Genomic DNA, 23063 nt, shown 5'->3' on the forward strand with positions numbered 1-23063 from the left:
TACCACCAAAAACTTTGATTTATAAAAGCGTCACTATTTCCCCCTTTTTTTTGGACGAAAATTGATAAAATTAAATTAATGAAGTACTTGTATAAAACTGTAAACAACCAAAATAATAATAATAATATAATAATAATAATAAAATAAAATAATAATAATAATAATAATAATAATAATAATAATTAATATATAAAATCATAATTGATGAAAATGTATTTACAAAAAGTAACATATATATATATAAAACACACACACATATATATATATACATATATATATAGATATTTTCCTAAAAAATATTTTCCTAAAAAAGATGTCCAAACTAATTACACACAACGCTATAAAAGCTACTAAATACCCACACATATATATAATAAGAGTGCTTGAAGCCAAATCACGCTCTTCATTTACTTTTTACCATTGCTGCCTACATCATCAACCTGCGAAAAAAATTTGATATGTGAACAATTATTGTAGTAGTAGTACTGCAAAATTAGAGAAGTTAAACAGAAAATATTTGCCATAGAGGAACGTAAACCAAGCACATAACTGTCTAGTGATACGCCTAGCTAACAAGAATTTTTGTACTAAATAGTCACTTTCTTGCACAACACAAGTAATTAACCCATTGCTATTAAAGGCGGTATGTGCTCGGCTAATAACAAATGACATTCCTATTCAAATATTAAGGATAAAGATAACAAACTGCAAAATGTCTGCTCAATATGGTCTAAGTATTACCTGCCCTTTTAATATGAGAAAACGACAAATCAGAAAAAGAAGCAGCAAATTAGCAATGGATAAAATATCATCTAACAGCAAACTAAAGGTATCAATCCCCTGCATTCGCTGCTTGAGACGACGTACAACAAGCTGGGCATCGCTTTCAATAATCACTCTACTGTACCCCAACCTGCACGCCAAGAGCAGCCCATACCTGCAAGCAGCAGCCTTGTAGCTTGGCCAATGTGAGCATCACAATTAATTTTAACCCAACCAACCCTCGGCACTTCCACGAAGACACAACAGGAGTGAGCATTGCAGGGGGCTTGAACACCCTACTAGCATACTCCCCATAATCAGTAACATACTTCATCATTCTCGCAGCAACCATAAGTAATTTTTTAATTATTAATAAATGGTGAATATTTTTTTACTGTATTCTTTATCAATCTAGCTATATAAAATGACTAACTTTCAAACATTTACCTAAAACGTACTAACTTGCCTCTAACTAACACCACTTCTCCCTAATCGAACCTAAAACCACCTAAAATAGCAATCCTGCAATGAAGTGGATGAAAAAAAAGGTGCATAAGGCATTGGTACGTCGACACCAGCAATCCTCACAATAGGTGCATCAACATATTCAAAGCTATCCTCAATAATAGATGTACCGTCAAGAACATCAGAGTATGTGAACAGGTGTAGCAAATCAAGCAACTCAAGGAGATCAAGAGAAACAGAAAACTCACATCAGCCTTAATAATTTCAGGTAAGCTGACACACTTGTTTATGTAGTTCTGCTCTTATAGTCTTATTCAGCATCAGTATTATTTATTGATCTTAGAAAATTTTAAGTGGGTCAGAAAAATTTGCAATGTGGTGTTATAGTAGAGTCAAGCAGACAGCAGGCGTTTTGTCTCGACATTTGAATAAAATTTTCTCCTACTATTTCTCAAATAAATGAGCAGAAGATGCTGAGCATCCACAATTACACGACTGGAAGTGCCTAAGTCATCAGTGATATGTGCCAACAGACTTAAAAGTTCTGACTAAAACCTTGACATGCGCAATATCCCAGATAACTTTATCCACTTTCATCTTGAACATATGAATTAAACCATCATTCTTAGGATATGTGCCTCTCAAATATTGGGTTTTATTGCTCACATTATATCATTCTGACTACAAGGAATTTACATCCCCTAAGGTAACTTCATAGTTCTGTAGCATATAGCTAAAATATTCTAATGTAGCTTTCTGTCTTGTCGTTTAAGACAAACCGAGTCTCTTGATTATATTGCTACAGAAAACCACATAATGCAAAGAAGGTGCACCAAGGAAGCTAAACCAATAATACAGAATTTAAAACCAATAATACAGAATTTAAAACCAATAATACAGAATTTAAAACCCGTACGATTCCACGGAATATAGATTCAGCCCTGAGAATCAAGTAGTTGTATTGCATTAGCTTGAGGAAATTTTAATGAAAGGAAATTTTATATCTTGCCACAGATAATGAAAGGAAATTTTTAAAAAAAAGGAAGCGGATGAAAAAAGAAATGGTTTATTCCAAACCTGAGAATCAAGTAGTTGTATTGCATTATCTATAACTTCTGATGAAACATTTCCACTACGTGTTGCCTTCAAAACCTGTGCCATCATAGAACCAACTGCATCAAATTTTGTGTTCAATATTTGATTTTGTTTAGCAAGATCCTCATTTTGCTTCTTCATATCTAACAGTGCAACCTTCAACTTCTCCACTTCCATATCACTATTGTTGACATAGTAAGACCCTTCTTTCCTTAAATGTCCTTCCACTCCAAAGATGTCGCTTTGCTTCACACCAAAGCCATAATTTAGAGGACGCTTAGGGATCTCGCCTTGATACATAAGTTGATTGAAAACTTCATTTTCAATATCAACCTTGGGAATGCAAGAAGAGGACTTATCAAGGCTTTCTTGCACCTTCTTGATTGCATCCTCCTGTTACATGATAAGAAAACTATAAGACTTGGCAAAGAGCTAATAAATTAGTGGTTAAACTAATTTTCATTGGTATATATACCACAAACTGACGAGATGTTGTGCCCTCTTTGAAGCTTCCATCTCCTTCGCTGTAAACACTTTTAAAAAACTCCAATTCACTGAAATCACCTTTTTGTTTTTTCTGCAATGTGAGAAACATACAAATATCTGACATTTAACTTCTGCTATTTTAAGTCTTTTAAATTGACGAAGTTACATTTTCTTCCAAATCTTGTAAGATAGTCAAACAGAAAAAAAAAAAAAAACACTAAATGCAAATTTTAGGACTAAATAAAATGAAGGATAATTATACCAAAATAGCTCTGCGATTTGCAAAGCTTTTAGCACCACTCTTGCGCACGAGAACTTGCGACGCACGAGAAGCTTTTCCGAGTTCAGACATTTTCTGTTTATTTAAAATCATGGTTAGCATGAGATAGAAATAAAGTTACATCACACTAAAACCACTATGATCAGAATATAACGGATTTGCTTGTGTCATTAGGTAGTGAGTTGGTCTGATGGAAGCTAGCCTCTGTTCTCACTAACACGTGTACTGTGTAAATATAATGGATTTGAGATCTCTAAACCTTATCGTGTGACTAACTATATCTGATGGGATGCAATGCTGACACAAGCAAACGACTATTGGCAACAGCAAGATAGGAAGGAGAGAATATGTAGCTTATTAGAGAGACAACAAAGGAAAAGGGTTGTAGCATCAGCGGCGAATACAGGAGGTCCATTACTGTTGTTTCATTGTGTATACTTTACTCTTTTCTCTCTCTGATTTGTTCCTTATAAAGCTATAAGACTGTAAGTTTATAGATTTGCTGGTCATAGGTTATCGCTTATGAAGAATTAGAGGACATTGTGGGAGGAGTTGATCAGCATAAACAACATAACCACCAAAATGTTTATCACACATCTAGGATTGTTCATTTATTATATCCTACTAAAATGTTACTAACAACTTGACAACATACAAAACGGTTATACAGAGCTAATCTATAAACAAGAAATTCCCGTAAAAATCAAAATGCAAACCTTGGCGTCCGATGAAAGCCAATAATCAACCAGAAAACTCCAATTTTGAGTTGTGATTCCATCAAGTATACTAGCATAATTTTGCTCACGCGTTTTTTCCACGGAATCAAAATAATCCTTCTTTAATGCATATCTATGATTTTTCCATGCTTTGCCAATACGCTTCAAAATAGCATTCCTCATTTCCTTTCCATCGGGTAACAGAAAATGTGCCTTAAAGTAAATGTACAAATAAAGTTACGTTAAGATTAATCTATGTAGCATATATAACTTATAGCGTATCATACAACATGTGAGTTATTATTGTGGCATTCATAATTATATCATATATCAGAGAACCATAGCATATGTCAGGCATGCAATAGATTATAAGTGTAGTAATGAAAGTAAGATTATATATTCATGGTGAACGATTAAAAGGCGTACCCGAACAAGGTTAACAATATTGCCTCTCATATTCGAGCTCAACTTATGCCAATTTCAAATTCCCACGGGACAAAATTCTTCTCGTTTAGCAATGTCTCCTAAGAAACTCACAAGGATGGAGCCACCTTTGTGAAGAGGTTGGTTGAATTCATTAAATTGGGCGAAGTACCTAAATCTTGGTGCATCATTCCACACATCTCGAGGCTGAACAGAACCCTTCACAAGGTGTCGTGTTCCATCGATATCTTTGAAAACAATGAAATTAGGTAAGTGTTAAACAATAAAAAAAACATTCGAAAAGGAAAAAAACAAAGCACATAATATTAAATATGCATTTACACTTACCAAATGCCACAACCTCTTCTTCCTCATCAAACTTGACATGCTCTGGCCAATTTTTCACAATACTTCGGCGTCTAAATTTTGTTCTTTTCACACCACTGTCCACTCCACCTGACTCATGCAACTCTTCTTCACTCTCTGATTGAGATTCAGGTTCGTCAGAGTCAAAATTTAACCTCTTGTTGCTTTCAGCATGAATATATGCAGGAGACTTCTCCTTTTGGAGTCCCGGTGAACAAGTTGTATTCATTTGAGGTTGTGTCAAGGGTTCACCTCCAAAATTAGAAGACGTCATAGGATGCTTCTTTTGAGTTTGGTGCATAGCTTCTAGGGGTGAAACAGCTCTTCTTTTCTAATTGGGATTTAGCTCCAGTCAAAGAAGAGACAATAGGTTATTGTGAAGCTCCCACCGACAGTGCACCTGTTTTAGCTCCAGGAAAAGGTTGTTTACTCGGATGTTCGGTAGCTTTTTGAGGTTGCTTTGATGCTTTAGTCGGCTGAGTTGTTTCTTTATGAGGGACTTATGTTGTTTCTTGTGACGGAAGTGCACCAGTTTTAGCTTTAGTAAAAGGTGGAATAGTCGGATGCTCTGTAGCCTTGTGATGCTTTCATGGTTTAGTAGGTTGAATTGTTCCTTTGTGAGGCTGTAGTGTTTCTTTATGAGGGAGTTGTGATGTTTGTGGTGTTACAGATTGTAACATAGGATACGATCTAGGTTGTGATGGGGTTAAAGGAGGTTTTGATGACATCTTTTGTTGGGAGTTTGATGGCATTATAGTTGGCATACCTGCTTTTGATGCAGCAGCTACAGATGAAGATGATGTAGATGTGGGTTTTGATGCATTAATAGAAGATTTGTTTGGTTGCAATATGTGCCCAAACGTTTGTGATCTTCCAAGTGTTGGAGGGCTAAATGGTCCCCATTGGGTGGATTGGTTAGAAGACTCTGAAAAGTTGGATTGTGACACTGCAATATGGCTGGACTTAGACTGTAAGGATGTCGAAGTGGGTTGCTTATTTGAAGAAAATTGAGCCTCGCCAGGGGGTAAAGCAGTTCTTTTACTTCTGTAACTCATTATGAGGCACCTATTAACATAAACAAATACAGCTAGTCAGAAAATATGTGTGCAGCATAGGATATCAGACAGGTTTCAATTTTCTGAATCGAAGGAAGTAGAGTATGCATACAGGTGACAGTTCTGCTAAACCTCAGTAATCAATCTGCAAATAGCTGAGCATTATCAAGTAAATCAACTCAGATTACTGATTTACTACGTATACCTGAGTATGCCAATTAAAATTCTTAGCTTAAATTGTTGAGTTGGTTTTTAATAATATCGATCAATGCATCAGTCTGTCGAAATCCACATACAACTTTCTGATTCCTTTGTGTTCCTCAATTTGTTTGCAGAAATGGATCGAATACAAAAGGGTACTGCAATGCACCCACAAGCTCCGCCCTTTTTGGTGTATAGCAGGAGACCAAGGGGGGAACAGGATCAGCAGCAGAAGTAGAGGCCTTCTCCACCTCTCACTTGAGCAACAATTTACTGATATGGGCAGGGAGCATGTTTTGTTATATTAGCTCTTTTACTGTGGTAACTTTAGCTTGTTGACAAGTTGTAGTAAATTAGAAATTAAGGCTTTTGTCCATTTATGTATGAGTTGTAGTAGTATAAATAGGAAGAGACTAAAGTAGAGGAGGTAGGCAGAAAATTGTAAGGACTTTTGGAGAGTAATGGCCTAAAGCCATTGTCCTAATAAACAGCATAAAAATATCGAGAGAATTTAATGATCAATAACTAATCTTTAAAGGCAAAATACATTAATTGAAACAGCATAAAAATATCGACAGAAAATGTTTCCTAAAAAGAAAAATTGACGATAAAATCTACTGTATAAGAATAAATATACTTGCATTACTTGAAAACAGATTTCCAATAGCTACTCTAACTGTATTCCTAATTTCCAATGAACTGACCAATGTGTGATCAAACTTTACCGATTATAGCATTTATGTTTAATAAGGTGAGGTGGTTAGAGACTTGAAAACGGATTGGACATATTTATTTACCGACTACTGCAGATCTGATCTTACACCAATTTGTGGTCCATTAGCTTTTAACATACAGTTTCTAACATTTAGACAGAGATGCAAATGCTCTAAATGCTAACCAATCTTCAACTGGCCAGTTATCATCAAAGAAGAGTCACAAAGAAAAAAACAAGGAGAATGGCTCCCTATATTGGATATTGTAACAAACATTCATGCAAAGAATTCCAGCTTTATACATAAGTAGATTACCCCTTCTCTACTGAATGCGACCCAAATGCAAAGCCTAAATGCAAACCAAGGGTTTAGTTTAGAGTAAATATGTGATTTCATCACAAAATTCAGAAGACAGAGAAATAGAATGGCTGAAAGCAATTTGATAGTACTCTAACAAGGTAACTATTATTCTTCATTCAAACGAAAGATTAATTTTAAAAATAAATGAAAAGATGCATTTACGAAATCAGGCTAGTTATAAAAATCAGGCTAGTTATACAAATTCCATTGCTTAGTAAGTTATCTTAGTCATAATTGAACAATGGTTTCATACTTTCATGTGATTACATATGCAATAGAATCAGGAATTTCTTACAATTGCTTCTGTTTTTCAAATTATTGCTGATGGTTACTAATAGTTAAATTTTCAATTATTCTGTAAACAGTAAAAAAGAAGTTTTATTAAATGATTAATTTAATTATGATTATTTATCTAACGTAAAAATTAAGAAACAAGTGCATATAATTTTTCAATGCAATATTGAATAGGGGAAAGTATTTACCTAATTAAACCTCTTCGTTCTCTCTCTTTTTGACAGGAAGTTCTACACCTGAACAATGAGAATATAGCTCTAATTATATATGATATTGACGAGAAAGAAAAAAAATAGTGTGTTAATTAAGAGCAAATCGAAATCATAAGAAAAAACGCTATAACTGTTAGATGGTATGAGAAAATAGATTGTAATTAACAAATAGAATTAACAAAAAGTAAAGGGATAAATTCAGCAAAAGGAAATATTAATTAATGACAAATATCAACTCATAATTAAATTCAGAAATTACAAATCCAAATTAAATAATAAATAGGAAACTAATCATTCATTGTCGTTATCTACTTCAGTTAACTCATCCCCTAAATCAAACAAGTCTGTAGGCTTAGTCTTTACAACATGAAACCAACCTTTTCGTATCTCATCTTCAATGTAGAAAACCTGTTTTGCTTGAGATGAGAAAATAAAAGGATCATCTTGCAAATTTCTTCCTGAATGCATCAACTTAGAGAAATTAACACATATAGAGCCATTTTGATCTGATTTAACACCCCTATGTATGTCTACCCAAACACAATGAAACAATATAGCTTTGTAAGTCCCATAATAGTCCAATTCATATATATCCTTCACTTTCCCATAATATGCTTCTCCATCTGCTTCAACCATGATTCCAGAATTTTGGGTAGTCAAACGGCTATCACGGTCCATGAACTGAAATTTATACCCATTGATCATAAAGCCCTTCATTTTTCTACCATAACAATTCAATCCCCCTGCCAGAATTTTTCTAAGTTTCCCATCTTCGGTGGATTCATCTATTGAGTGTACCTATCATGGTAGAATATAAAGTCAAAAACAGTCTGCTATTTTTGTAAGAAAATTGAACACATTAGGATACATATATATCACCTGACTTCGCAACCACTCTCCAAACTCGTTGATGATCCAATCACTTTCATCACTTTCAGTGATTGGGTTATGTGTATTCATTTGTCGCTTTAGATTTAAAAATTCTCTTCAAAGAAAGGAAAATAAATTATAATTTATAATGATATATTATAATAATTGGTTATTCATAAAATAGAATAAAACCTGCTACTTACTCGAGAAGATCTTGAATTTCATCAGAATGATGCAGTAAAACATAGCGATGAGCTTGTTTTAGGCTTTTGTCATCTAGACGGAAATTGACTTCTTTCCCAATTACTCAACCGCCAGAATTACACAAGCATTTTCCAGAATTGGGACTATCATCATCAATTCGTTTAGGTTTGTTAAAGACGGTCTTAACACCTTCAAGATATCTTGAACAAAACCTAATGGTCTCCTCTAAAAGGTAGCCTTCTACAATTGACCCTTCAGGTTGGGCTTTATTAGCTACATGTGACTTTAGATGGGCCAAGTACCTTTTCAAAAAGTCAAATTATAATTAAAATACAGTAAGTTTATAGATTTTCTAGATGAATTTAGATTAGACATATATGTAAATAAATCTAACCTCTCAATGGGATACATCCATCTGTACTGTACTGGCCCACCGAGTTTAACCTCCTCCACTAAGTGAATTAGCAAATGAACCATGATTGTGAAAAATGAAGGCAAAAACTCCATTTCCAACTCACAAAGGGTTAATACAATTCCTTCTTGAAGAGCATCTAGATCATCAGGATCAATAGCAGTGGAGCATAATTGCTTGAAAAAGTAAGACAATTTTGCAAGCAAATCAATTACTTTTGTTGCATTAGAAGCTCTTAATGCGACGGGAAGGATATCTTGCATCAAAACATGGTTGTCATGGCTCTTAAGGTTAATCAACCTTCTTTGCTTCATGTTCACGCATCTAGAAAGGTTAGATCCATAGCCATCAGGGACTCTGAGTTTTTGTAAAACTTTTAAGAACCTCTCTTTCTCCTCTACAGACATAGAATAAGAAGTTGAAGGCATATGATTATCTTGAACCCAAAGATGTGGCTTTATGCCCCATCCTTGAAGGGCATCTCGATCATCCTTCTTATCTCTGCTTTTATCGGTATTTAAGAGAGTATTTAAAATATTGTGACACACATTTTTTTTCTATGTGCATTACATCTAGATTATGCCTCAACAAATTATGCTCCCAATACTCTAAATTATAAAATATGCCTCTCTTGGTACCAATGACAACATCTTCTTCATTGTTACCCTCGTTACCTCTCTTTCTTTTTGATGTCTTCCCATAAACATACCCAACCTTTTCTTGTAGCCCCAATATGTCAGTCCCACTAGGCCGAGGTGGAGCTTCACCATGCTCTTCTCTTCCGTTAAAACTGTCACTCTCAAATCGATATGGATGACATGATGGAAGCCATTTTCGATACCCACAATAACAAGTCTTACTCCCAAAATTTTCAAAAGGAGTTGAATCAATGCATATAGGGCATGCCATATAGCCTTTGGTGCTCAGACCGGAGAGCATTGCATAACCAGGAAAGTCATTAATAGTCCAAATCAAAGCGGCTCGCAATTTAAATTTCTCTCCATCATAAGCATCAAAAGCATCAACCCCACTCCATAACAATTTCAATTTATGAACTAGTGGCTGCAAATACACATCGATGTCAATTCCGGGACTTGTTTTACCGGGAATGATAATAGACAACATGAATGAAGATGGTTTCATACATAACCACGGTGGAAGATTATAGGGAATCAACACCACAGGCCATGTACTATAAGTCGTGTTCATCAAACGATATGGATTAAACCCATCACTTGCAAGTCCTAATCAAACACTACGAGGATCCGAGGCAAAATCCTCATAACGTTGATCAAATGATTTCCAAGCTAATGCATCTGAAGGGTGCCTTAACATCTTCTTATCAACATCATTCAATTTATCATTATGAGTATAATGCCATCTCATATCTTCTGCTGTTTTTGAGGACATGTAAATTCTCTTCAGTCTAGGGATAAGAGGAAAGTAACGCATTACCTTAGCTGGCTCACCACTCGTAGAAACAGTCTTATCTTGATCTCTGACATTATCATTTCTACCCTTATTTTTCTTCCATCTTGATGTACCACAAACATGAAACTTGTATTTCTTTGAATAATCACCCCAATACAACATACAGTTATTTGGACAAGCATCAATCTTCTCATATCCAAGGCCAAGGTCTTTTATTATTCTCTTACTTTGATAATAAGATGAGGGGAACTCAAGTATTTGGGGAAATGCGTCTATGAGAAGCTCGAGTAGCATATTAAAGGATTCAGCAGACCAATGGCTCATACATTTTGTGTGAAAAAGGTGTAAAAGAAAAGACAGTTTGGAAAATTTAGTACACCCGTCATACAATTTCTCATCGGAAACATCAAGTAATTTCTTATACTTAGCTTCATCTTGCGTTGTTGAAAATTCTAAATCAATCTCCTCTTCATAAAAGACAGGGTCTTCAAGATACTCGTCATTTTCATTATTTTCATGTGGTTCAAAGGTTAGGTCATTTGAGGGTTTTTCAAAACTAAAAGCAGATCTCAATAGGCCTCCCATATCATCTCGACCTTCAAACCTTGTTTGATCTAGTGGGGATCCTTGGCTAGTACTACCTCCATCACACCCAATCATACGCTGAAGCAAATCCCCTTGACCATGAAAAATCCATTTCTTGTATGATTTATAAAACCCGTTAAACAAGATATGTCTTTCTACATCATTTACACAAAGCCATTTATCCACTTTACATGTCTTACATGGACACCGAATCTTTCCTTCTACCTGAGCTACCTTAGCAAAGTTAATGAATTGCATACAACCTTTGACATATTGAGTGTGGCATCGTGGAAGTTCTATCCAACTTGTATCCATATCTATACATAATTAATACTTTAATAAGGGAACTACAATTTTGACCAAATAAATAGAAAATTTTAAAGCTTACTTATCAGAACAAATATCAAATTCTTCACAAACTAAAATACACAACAAAGCAGATTGGGGTAGCATACTTTTATTTCATATATTCTGATCATAAAACTGAGGAAAGGTCAATCATTATAGCCATGCAACAGAAATAAAAGTTATAGGTATAGGATTTACTATATGAAATCTAACCTATTGATGCAATTTTCATTGCATACTATTTAAACCTCACTATATAATAATAAAAAAAAATTAAGAAAAATCACCTACAATTATATAATTAAACCAATGTAATCAAAGATGATGAACTATTGGAGATACCAAATAGTTATAAGTCACTAAGTTGCTTTGTCAAAGTCATTACAAGCCATACAAACAAAATTACATGCTTACTTGGTATAGCATACAACAATCTTAAAGCTTATCTCAAAACTAAACTGTCATAACTTGAAATAGTAGCATATAAGATGTGAGTAATACCTTGGTATAGCTGTCTTCAAGAGTCTTCTAAACTAAGCATGCAGTGACCAAAAGAATCCAAAAGGATGAATGCTGAAAAAAAAAAAATCAAGCAATATCCACACATTAGATGATATATTATATAATATAAAGAATTATGTTCGAGTGACCAAAAAAAAAATTATGGGGGGGGGGGAACTCAAAAGACACTTCAATTGAAAACAGTGATAACAAAAACAAATACGGTAATTCAATACTCAAATGCAAAGTTGACATGGGAGATAACATAGAAAAATACACATCAGTAGTGGAATCAAATTGGGAGAGTTTGAAGTTGTTAGAAAAATACTCATTGAACGAATTTACTAGGCATTTGATAAATATGGTAAACATGAGATGCTGGTTCTGGTGGCTTTTGTTTGGGATACGTGGGCTTTTCATAATTCAGTGGTGTTTGGTAAGACTTGGAGCAGTGAATTATAGTAGGAGTTATGGGTTTTGTGAAACTTGTTCTCGATTTTAAAAAATATAATTAGAGAGTTTGCTATGTTCCTGGCTTCCTGCTACCAGATCTGTGATTTATAGAAGTTATTAGCTTCCTCATGCTCCTGGTATAATAAAAATCAAAACTGACGCTGTAATGTTGGAGGAGAATGGCATGGGGTTAGGGGCAGTTTTTAGGGATGCTGCAGGTTGTGTTCATACAGTGGTGGTGCGTAGGGAAGTCTGTAGAAGTTCAGTTGAGGTGGCTGAAGTTCTCGCTGCTAGATTGGGGTTACAGGTTCCCTTGAGTCTTGGTTATCAAAAGGTGGAACTAGAATGTGATGCTGCTAATTTATGAGGTGCAATTAATTTGAAGTACTTTGGGAGGTCTGTTTTTGATCTAAAGGTGGAAGATATATGTAGCTTGGGGAGACAATCTTGATAGTTTTTCTTGCCATCATGTGAAAAGGAAGGGTAATACAGCAGCACTTATGATAGACTTACTCCTTCAAAGGGTCCATATCTTAACTCCTTAAGATCAACTATACGAACAACATGATTCAATTCTTAATAGTTAATTGAATCTTTTCTCAAATATTGTTTAGCGTAATGACTTTTATACTCAAAGAAATAATCACAGATATGGTAATCAAGCATTCCATGATTTAAAAAAAAAAAGCCGAAATTGATGGCATAATTTATAAGACATAATACCAGCATGCTCAAAGCTCTGAATTCAAGCAGTCTGCTAAACTAACTGCTACATACATCTCTGTTCTCAGAAATTGATCACCTTTAAGAAAACTATTAAATATATCTAATTACACCTGAAAAGAATATGAGATATATTTTTCAATCAATGTCACCAAAGTCAGCATACATCTCTAATTTTATAGTTATCCCATTTAGTCCAAGAAGGTAATAGACCATCACCTATTATGAATAATCAAATAATTATTCATTAACTATGGATTTAGTAAAAGCTTAAGCTCAAAACTCACAGCCAACTATAGACATTCAAAGATACACAACCGAAATTTTCATCCAGAACAATATTATATTTAGGCAGTGCTTATGTACATTACCTCCAATTCTTGAAGCCGTTTCTCCGCCTTTTTAGCTTCTGATTTTCCACTTCTTTGCACTTCAAATACCACAGCTTCTCCTCAGATGACCTGTGCGTTAATATGGTTAAAAATCTGCTGGTTAATTGTAGTTGTGCATTTTGTTTCAATTTAAAAAGGAATCTAAAGTTTGAAAGCAATGTATATGTGACCATTTAATTAAACAACTGATTGAATATGTATACATCTGAAAATTATCAAAAAGTTACAATTTTTAATAAAAATATGCATAATTCGAGACTTAGAGTAACAATTGCAAATGGGTATCCAATTCTTTACCAATAAAAAAGTTAGAATATAATTAACCAATTCAATAACTTAATTAATTCGTTAATTCAACCCATTCCTCAACTATAATCGGAGATTATAATAATAATAATCATGCGTGCAGCTATCAACATACATAATAATTAAAGAAAAAAATTGGAAAAAAAAAAAAAAAAATTACGAGATTTTGGGCTGAATCTTGATAAATTTTCTCCAACAAACAATAGAAACGATGAATCAAAACTCACAATACAAATTAACCCCAAAACTAAATCAAGAGAACTTTTTTGGCAAATTATGAAGAGTATTAAAGCAATCTGCAATTCACATCATACTATACGCTTCAAATATATTGAAAAAAACAAAATTGAAGTGGTAAAGTAAGAAGTGGGCTGAGATGATTATATGCTAACTGAAATCAAGAAATTAGGGATTTTTTTGTGAAGATTCAAAGTTTTTAGGCAACAAATCTGAGCGGCGAATAAGGTGTTATTGGCAACTGCTTAACAAAACCGTACTGGGAGCTGATAGTGCAATGAGGACGAACATGGGGTACAGTTTCCCGGGATATTAGATTAAAAATTTTGGTGAAATTTTAATTTCAGCGGGTTAGTTGTGTAAATGTGTAATTGATAGTAGGGGTGAGCAAAGACCCAGGGTACCCGGTACCGGACCCGGAACCGGTTAGGATCCGCCGGGTCCGGACCCGGAACTGGTCCCACCGGTTCCGGGACCGGGTCCAAAATGTCGGACCCGGTTGTAACCGGTTCCGGGACCGGGTCCTAAAATTTCGGACCCGGTACCCACTGGGTACCCGGTTTAAACCAATTCCAGTTCCGGGTACCCGGTCCCGGATCCAGACAATCCGGGTACCCGGAACCGGTACTGATTTAGTTATAAAAAATTATTTTTTTTTAAAAAACCCAACTGAATTATAAGCCCAATCCTACAAAACCCCTGCCTGGCCCAAAACTAAATACCCTAGGTATATAATGAAAAAATAAAAAAACCCTAATTCCTCTAATCCTCTCACGCTCTCAGCCTTTCTCCACTCTTTCGTCCTCCCTCCTGTCTGACTGTCTCCTCTGAGTCTCCGACCACCGTCCAGTACACCAGGACACCAGGCGACCACCGTCAACGGTCCACCTGCTTCTCTCTCTCCTGTCTTCTCCTACTAATTAAGGTATGAAATATGCAATTTGCGAATTCAATTTGCGATTTTAATCGTTTCTCTACTTACTTGCTCTCTCCTGTCTTCTCCTACTAAAGTACTAAATACTAATCGTTGCTACTGCATGTTCAATTGTGAATTGCGATTTTAATTTGCGATTTTAACTTGCGATTTTACTTGCTACATTTTAATTTGTGAAGAATATGGCAATTGGTGATGCTAAAATTGATGAAGTGGTCGAAATACTTGAGTGATTGCTCTGTGCTGCTACTGCTGTGTTGATCTGCTGCTACTGGCCTACTGTGTTGATGTTCTGCTGGCTGCTGCTACTGTTCTGCTGTTCTGTTGCTACTGTTCTGCTGTTCTGTTGCTACTGCTTTGCTGCCTGCTGGATTGATCTATTCTGCTGGCTGCTGCTATTGTTCTGCTGTTCTGCTGGCTGTAATGTTGTTGAATGTTGATCATGTTATGTTTAACTTAAGTAGTTCTGTTAAAACTTGTTTAATTTGAGTTTGTATGGATTGATTGGTTTGATTTGATACTTTGTTAGTTTGTTATTTAAACTGAAAACTTAAGTTTGTATGATTTGGATTGGTTTGTAGACTTTGTACTTTGTATGAATTGGACTAAATTTGTTTGCTGTTATATTTGTTAATTTGCACTGCTTGCTGTGTTAGTGAGAATAGTGACTTAGTGTGTTGATTAATGAGGCCCAATTTGCAGATTAATGAGAATAGTACTTTGTGTAATGTTTATGTCTTATTAAAGTTTAATTTGTTCCTATTTCAGAACTATGAGCAATACCGACAATTCGTCAGTCCCTATGGATGATGAAAGTGAGGTTGGAAACGAGAATGCAACAACCAAATCAACCAAGGTTGGTGACAAGAGGAAGTCTGAATACTGGAACCATTTTTGGGATTTTAGAGATCCAGTAACCAAAAAAATTGTTCAAGTCAAATGCAAATATTGTGAGAAAATGCTAACAGGTAATACTAATAATGGAACTTCTTCATTAAAGAAACACCTTGGTGCATGTTCAAAATACCCTCCAAATGTAGACAAAAAGCAAAAACTCATTTCTGTTTACAAGTCTCCTGAATCTGATGCTACTATAGTCTCTAATTGGAAATTTGATGAAACTGCTTGTAGACTTGGTTTGGCAAGAATGGTTATTGTTGATGAACAACCATTTTCTATTGTTGAGCGTGAAGGTTTTAGGTATTTTTGTAGTGTTGCTGTACCTCAATTTCATATACCTTCACGTTTTACAGTTGCAAGAGATGTGAAGAATATATTTGTTTGTGAAAGTGGAAAATTAAAGAAATTAATTGGGTGTTTGAAATCGAGAGTGTCACTAACAACTGATTGTTGGACCTCCATTCAAAATTTTAATTATCTTTGTTTGACTGCTCATTTTATTGATGATAATTGGAAGTTGCATAAAAGAATTTTAAATTTTCAATTAATGGATAGTCATAAAGGTAAGGAAATTGGAAAAGTTGTGGAGGCATGTATTCTTAAATGGGAGATTGAGGATCGATTGTTTTCTTTAACTGTTGATAATGCTAGTTCAAATGATGTGGCGGTTGGATATTTGAAAACACATTTTCATGATAAACTTGTTTTGGAGGGTTCATTTTTTCATATGAGATGTGCTTGTCATGTTCTAAATTTGATTGTGAAAGATGGTTTATCTAGTGTGAAGTCTTCGATTGCTCGAATTCGTGCTGCTGTTAGATATGTGAGGAGTTCACCTTCTAGAGCTAAATTGTTTGCACACTCTTCTATGTTGGTTAAAGTTTCTTGTAAAGGTTCAGTTTGTCTTGATGTGGCAACTAGATGGAATTCTACCTTTCTCATGCTTGAAACCGCATTGAAATTTGAAAAAGCTTTTAATAGGTTTGCGGAAGATGATCCTGATTTTAGTAGGGAACTCAAGGATGGAGTACCTACACAAGAAGATTGGGTAAATGCTAAAGTGTTGTCTTTGTGTTTGAAATTATTTTATGAGTCTACAAAGAAAATGTCGGGTAGTTTATATGTTACTACAAACTTGTATTTTCACGAGGTTTTGGAGGTGTTAAGTTGTTTGATAGAATGGGAAAACTCTACAAATATGGATATTCGTATTATGGGTAGACAAATGAGGGAAAAGTTTGATAAGTATTATGGGGATCTCGGTAAAACTAATATCATGATGTTAGTTGCGGTTGTTTTAGATCCTCGATATAAGCTTAGGTTTTTGAAGTATTCTTTTAAAAAACTTTATCCTAACGACTTTGCCAAAGTCGATGTTATTTGTGACAATTTGTATGACAATGTTCAGAAGTTATTTAACCATTATGATGCTATTATTGCTTCTTCCTCTTCCAAGAATAATCGTAATATTAATGTTGCCAATGTGGATAATGGTTCTGAAAACTTGAGCTCTTCAAATAGTGAGCAAATGAAAAAGTTTTATGATGATTTTGATGAGGAAGAAAGTGATTTTATTGTTGAAAAAAGTGAATTGGATTATTATCTTGAAGAAGCTCGGGAGAGAAGGGTTGAAGGGGAAATGTTTGATATTTTGGGTTGGTGGAAAGAAAAAAGTGACAAATACAAAGTATTGTCAACATTGGCTAAGGACATTTTGGCTATACCAATTTCTACGGTTTCTAGTGAATCCGCATTTAGTACATCGGGTCGCATACTTGATCAATTTCGTAGTAGTTTGGGGCCAAATATGGTGGAAGCTTTAGTTTGTACTCAAGATTGGTTAAGGGCGTCAAATGTATGCATTGATATTGAGCGCTTCCTTGAGGATGTTCAAAAATATGAAGAAGGTAATACACTAATACTTCTATTATTTTGTATATTTATCTATTTTATTTCTCTAAGTTTATTACTTATATTGTTTACTGTTTTTTTTTAGAATTGGATGGTAGTGACACTGGCATCACACAAGTTAATGAATTTGTTGGAAATAATTGATGTGACAAAGGTTTGTATAATTGTATTCTTAATTATATTGTATGAAAAGATATCAAATGACAAATATTCTAAGGACATTTTGGCTTTTGTTTATAGGGAATTTGTGCTTCCTTGTTGGCTGCTGCCTCTTTGCTTTGTTGTCTGCTGTATGCTGTCTTTCTCCGTTGCTTAGATGGTTGCTGACTTGCTGCTGGTCTTGTTGCTGGCTGATGGTGTGCTCAGCTGCTGCCTGCTGATGGTGTGCTCAGCTGCTGCCTGTTGCTGCCCTTCCTTTTCTTCCCTTTTTTTTCTGAACTTTTATTTAAGTAGTTGTTTTGGTTATGTTTGGATGTTTGGACTTTGCAGCATTGTTGAAGTTTGTTGTACTGATATTTTAGGTTGTTGAATTGGTACTTTTTGGCTTATTAGTTTGTAATATTTGTATTTTGAAATATTTGTATTTTGCTAGCCTCCAAAACTAATTTAGGGATATTATTATGTTAATATAACTAGCCTGCAAAATTCCATTATATATAATAATATATTATATAACAATTATAAAGAAAAAAACAGTATTTTACTACGTTGAATAATACCGGGTACCCGGTTTTGGAACCGGTTCCTACCGGGTCCGGGACCAGTTCCAAAAAATTTGGATCCGGTATTAACCGGTTCCGGGACCAGTTCCAATTCTTGGGACCCGGTTATAACCGGTTCCGGATCCGGGTATTACAAATATGACCGGGTACCCGGTCTTGCTCACCCCTAATTGATAGTTGGGTGACACGTTTCATTGCATTCAATATTATGACCCTTTTGAGGGACACAATATATTTTGGCTCTAAAATTAGTCAAAATGTATAAATTACATAATAGTGCACGGAGGAAAATTATGACCCATTACAAAAGTGTCAAGGCAAAAGCGTCAAAATTTACTCTATTTTCTTGTAGTGCATCTTAATATATTATGAGTCGGATAAAAAAATATCGAATACATTTTAACCTACTTGTACTTTGTATTGAAAGTAATTGGTATTAAATGTATCTCAAAATAACAAATGGATCTATAAACCCATTAACGAAAATAATGTTACCCATGATTATTGCATATCCTACTATTAACTTGATTAAAACATGTTAGTTAGTTGTAATTATTCTATGTAAGATCAATATCAAAATAGATTACAAAATAACTTAGCCACCAAAAAAGTTGATATTCAATGTAAATACCTGCAAACATTGTAAGTTTGAATACAATAATTGATATGATTTTTATGTTGTAGGGTTCAGTTCTAGGGAAAATATCGTATCTTTTTATAACCTTGACGCATGACTAACTGTCTAACTTGGAACAAAGCTAATATTTAAATAAACAAGCAATATTGTTTTAAGAAGATGTATTTCATTAATTAAGCATAATTTATGTTTGATCAGTTCTAAATTTAAACTTAGTTATTACCGGATGTAGACACCTAAAAATGTCTCCCCAAAACCAAACCCGATGATGAACAACCCTTCACCGCCATTATTGGTCGGGTTGAGTATTTAATCCCGCGAGTGCTTAAAATTCATATTCAATCAAACTCGGTTCGTAAATAAGTCTTAATGTTTAGTCAAAGCATAGTCCAATTTTTATTTTGGCCCAAACCTTTTTTATTCATTTCATATTATTTATTATTTTAGCCCAATTAATAAATAATAAACTGAAATAGCCAAAATTATGAAACGGCACTTAAAAATGCTGAGCGTAATTAGGGTAAAAGTGAATCTGGACGCAAAAATGGAAGTAAAATCCATCGTGTCACGGGAACAGTTGCCGCGCCACGGGATTTTGCACTGCGTCACGGTATGATTCCCGTGTCAGGGGGTGCCCATTCCGTGACACGGGGTTGTTTCGTGTTTTCTCTGCGTAAACCCTTCACGCACTTTTATCTTCCGTAGGTTAATTCTTTCCCACGTCACTCCAGGTTTCCCCACGTCACACTAAAGTGTACCGTGTCACGACATACTTTGCCGTGTCGCGGCAGTGTTTTATAAGGTTTTTATCTTTTTAGGGTTCCGTGTGTTCCCTCTGCTCATTTTCCCTATAAAACCCCCTCATTTCTATTGTTCGAGGCATCAATTAATCCTCTCTTCTCTCTTCTATGCTCTAGCCTAAATACTAGCCTACCTTATTCTTTCAAAATACTTCCTTTAAGCACTCCAAGGAGTCTGTACTTTACCCGAGGTTTTGTCCTTAAACAAGGCGTGAAAGGTAGAACTATTTGAGAGTTTGGCCCCAAATCAACTCTATTTAATTTAATTTTAATTATCATTTTATTTATTTCCTTGAAATTACTAACTCGTTTATTGTTTTATAGTTGCAAGCAAGCAAAATCAAAGTAAGTAATCATGTTCCTTTAATTTCTATTATTTTTCTAATGATTTTATATTGTTGGATTTATTGTTGAATTGCTTCCAATATTAATGTTAATTCTATTATATTTTTTATGATCACCATATTGCATGTTTAAAGGGAATATTTAATTGAAAATCACGACTAATAAGATAATTTGGACGACCGGTTTAGGTTCCTTTTTAACCTTGTTGTTTAATCAAGTGATCACGATATTTTAGAATTATGTATTGCATTAATATTCAACCAATTTAGCATAGTAATAGTTTGGAGCAAATTGAATTTTTGTTTGCATGCCTTTGAGATCGCAGGAATCACTTTTCATTATAAGAATCGAGTAGAGGCCAATACGGGCGAACGTGACTCCATGCATGACTCACTTCGTACCATCATCCCCGATCCTCCTTTTGTGGTTCCGAACCATATGGAGGTAGTAATCTCATGGATTATGAATGAGGTGTAACCTTCACGGGTCAATCGGTGTTGCCTATCGTTGCCCTTTTATTAGTGGTTGCCTTAAATGATCCGTAAACGGTTTACAAGTTTCTTAAAAACTTGTTGGCGGCTCCCTACTTTCTTTGTCCCTAATCGTATTATGTCAACTCCCACTTCCTATAAGTTCCAAGCATATTCACAACATGCTTTAACGTAGACGCACTTCGAACGACGCCTACATCGGTTAATTCCATGATATGGTTGCGTTTGGTTTTAGACCACGCACACATACACGTTTCAATGCATCGTCTGTTTTAAGTCACAAATCTCCTTGAAATACAAGAATTGCAAAAACCAAACGTTTGTTATGTTGAGCTATCTCCATACAAAGTTCAATTATAAGAGTGTTGAATTGCCTGTTATGTTGAGCCACAAACTTATACATATTGGCTAGACTCGATGTTAGCTCGTTGAAGGTTAACAAAGAACTATACAAAAATTGTACTTCGTATATATTTATCTCCTTGATAAACAAAATATGTTTATCAAATGACAAAACTGTAAATAAATCAACAACTTTTTATGAAAGTGGACCTCACAATGATTGATTTATTTACAATCATGCCATGAGGACTAGAAAATGGACCCCATAATAGTTTATTTATTTACAAATATGTTATGATGACTAGGCAAAATTATTGATTTATTAACAATTTTGTCATTTGATAAACAAATTTTGTTTATCAAGGAGATAAACTAGGGCTTCCTCATTTTATAAGAAGAAACAAATTATAAAATTTGAATAAAATAATTACTCAATTTATGATTTACCCGCAAGTGTTAAAAATTGTTTTGAGATTCTTAAGACTATAAAGTTGTGCAACAATTTTCTTGACTAGATCCCAAGATTTTTGTATTATATCATAACATTTTTTTATTCACATCATGTATAATGGTATAAAGTAAGAAGGAACAGTGTGCTGAGTCATAAACTAAAAGGTATGAGGGGCCAAGTTTTGAACTTTAACCTCTAATTAAAATTGTAGATATCTAGCTATTCACAAATAACAATGATCTGAGCGAATATGAGAATAAAGTAATAGGGTCAATCATCCCCACATAACTCTTGTATGCTTCTTACATGCAATTAAAAGATAGATATTTAAATTAATTAACATGAGGAAAAAAAAATGCAAGTTCGATTTACAAATTTAGTTTATACAAACTCATATGAGCTAGAGATAACAGTAACATATTACAATATATGTACAAAAATAATACGGAGTATTCTCTATAATTTTAAAAGGTGTATTATTTTGAAATAAAATTTTGAATTTGTAGTGTGAGTTTTTGAAACAAATTTGTATTGTTATATTCGAGTATAGAATTTTGAGGCATCGATAAAGATAAATCTAAATATTAATTATTTAATTAAGTATTAATAGCATTTATGTTTGACATGTATACTTACATTAAAAAGCGTTTCTAAAACAGAATATGATCCGCGTGTCACCTTTTTCAAATTCGACATGTCAACAATACGCGACACATGTCATTATAAACATGATATGTCACTTTCACATGTATTAGTTTTGCATCTAAAAAATACTTACCATCTTAGCCATTTGTTAATTGCGTTTTTTTATCCAACAAAATTATAGTTAACTTAGATAAGTTAATTTGTGTCTTATTATACTATTTGTTTCCATTATGTAATGATTGAGTTTGACAACTAAAACATGTTTATAGCAACACTTAAACTCAAAACCAACAAGTCTTACCATCTAAACAGTTGAATTTGATTAGCAAATTAAACAAGTACAAACTAGCAACCCGGGCATCGCCCGGGCCACACACTAGTTTGATATAATATCTTGTCTAAGGCAATATATTTATTAGTTATTACACATATTTAGTAAGTCTTATAACAATTATAGGAGCCGAACCTCTATGAGCTCCAAAGAAGAATCTCCCCTAATACAAATGATGAAATTTATAAAATGTTTTGAGCACTGAAGTGAGTAGGCATTGCTCATCATTTGCCCATACGTGTAGTATAGCGTCCCAAGTAGATAAAAATATAGAAATAATGCGTTTTAAAAAATGGTCAAACAAAGCAAAAAATTATAATGAAAGGAGGGAGTGTAAATGATTTTTATGCCATTCTTGAGTAAAATTTTGTGATAAAAATCTCATGTCATTGATTATGGAGCAACTTACTCTCAAATGCTGCCTATCATTTATAGTCATAGTATTGAAGAGAATCAAAATGCATGCAATTGTTGAATCATAAACTTTACTATTACTCTGTATAAACTCATTACCATATTACCATTGCTGTCATTTATTATTATCTGCCAAATGAGTTGTGACTTGTAAGGGAAATGATTTTCCACATATATCAATTACAAAGAAGCACTATGACAGTTTACACGACATTTAAACTTCCAACGCAGACATTTGCAACAAAACCAT

General features: G+C 34.2%; 3 protein-coding genes across 5 annotated transcripts; all 3 read right to left on the reverse strand.

The window, feature by feature from the left end:
• Positions 1-278: 278 nt before the first annotated feature.
• LOC110735351 lies at positions 279-4917 on the reverse strand. 3 transcript variants are annotated; one of them, XM_021915524.1, is made up of 7 exons: positions 4576-4917; positions 4231-4475; positions 3805-4017; positions 3071-3163; positions 2798-2899; positions 2305-2715; positions 279-440 (listed from the first exon to the last, which is right to left on the reverse strand). In XM_021915524.1, the coding sequence occupies exons 2-7, from the start codon at positions 4258-4260 to the stop codon at positions 408-410; spliced, it is 882 nt and encodes a 293-aa protein (XP_021771216.1). In that variant the 5' UTR covers positions 4261-4475; positions 4576-4917; the 3' UTR covers positions 279-407. The 3 variants fall into 3 exon arrangements, with proteins under 3 accessions (XP_021771216.1, XP_021771217.1, XP_021771215.1); XM_021915525.1 differs by lacking the exon at positions 279-440 and adding an exon at positions 1861-2168; XM_021915523.1 differs by lacking the exon at positions 279-440 and having other exon boundaries at positions 1861-2715.
• An 11-nt stretch (positions 4918-4928) lies between these two features.
• Positions 4929-8605, reverse strand: LOC110735352. The gene is made up of 5 exons (XM_021915526.1): positions 8502-8605; positions 8308-8413; positions 7806-8226; positions 7405-7452; positions 4929-5658 (listed from the first exon to the last, which is right to left on the reverse strand). Exons 2-4 carry the CDS (start codon positions 8386-8388, stop codon positions 7409-7411), a joined length of 546 nt encoding a protein of 181 aa, XP_021771218.1. The 5' UTR covers positions 8389-8413; positions 8502-8605; the 3' UTR covers positions 4929-5658; positions 7405-7408.
• Positions 8606-10162: 1557 nt separating this feature from the next.
• Positions 10163-11245, reverse strand: LOC110735349. The gene has a single exon (XM_021915520.1). The coding sequence runs from the start codon at positions 11243-11245 to the stop codon at positions 10163-10165; it is 1083 nt and encodes a 360-aa protein (XP_021771212.1).
• Between the last annotated feature and the right edge of the window lie 11818 nt (positions 11246-23063).

The sequence above is a fragment of the Chenopodium quinoa genome, unplaced genomic scaffold (genome assembly GCF_001683475.1).
Source record: "Chenopodium quinoa cultivar QQ74 unplaced genomic scaffold, ASM168347v1, whole genome shotgun sequence".
Lineage (NCBI taxonomy): Eukaryota > Viridiplantae > Streptophyta > Magnoliopsida > Caryophyllales > Amaranthaceae > Chenopodium > Chenopodium quinoa.

Excerpts from the sequence above, each read along its gene's own strand:
- LOC110735351 (XM_021915523.1), bottom strand. The coding sequence starts at position 4,260 with ATGAGAGGCAATATTGTTAACCTTGTTCGG. Across the intron at positions 4,018-4,230 it reads ATATTGTTAACCTTGTTCGG|GCACATTTTCTGTTACCCGA; the intron begins GTACGCCTTTTA and ends ATTTACTTTAAG. Across the intron at positions 2,900-3,070 it reads CAAATCGCAGAGCTATTTTG|AAAAAACAAAAAGGTGATTT; the intron begins GTATAATTATCC and ends CTCACATTGCAG.
- LOC110735352 (XM_021915526.1), bottom strand. The coding sequence starts at position 8,388 with ATGAATACACATAACCCAATCACTGAAAGTGATGAAAGTGATTGGATC. Across the intron at positions 8,227-8,307 it reads GAGAGTGGTTGCGAAGTCAG|GTACACTCAATAGATGAATC; the intron begins GTGATATATATG and ends CTACCATGATAG. Across the intron at positions 7,453-7,805 it reads TGAAGATGAGATACGAAAAG|GTGTAGAACTTCCTGTCAAA; the intron begins GTTGGTTTCATG and ends CTCATTGTTCAG.
- LOC110735349 (XM_021915520.1), bottom strand. The coding sequence starts at position 11,245 with ATGGATACAAGTTGGATAGAACTTCCACGATGCCACACTCAATATGTC.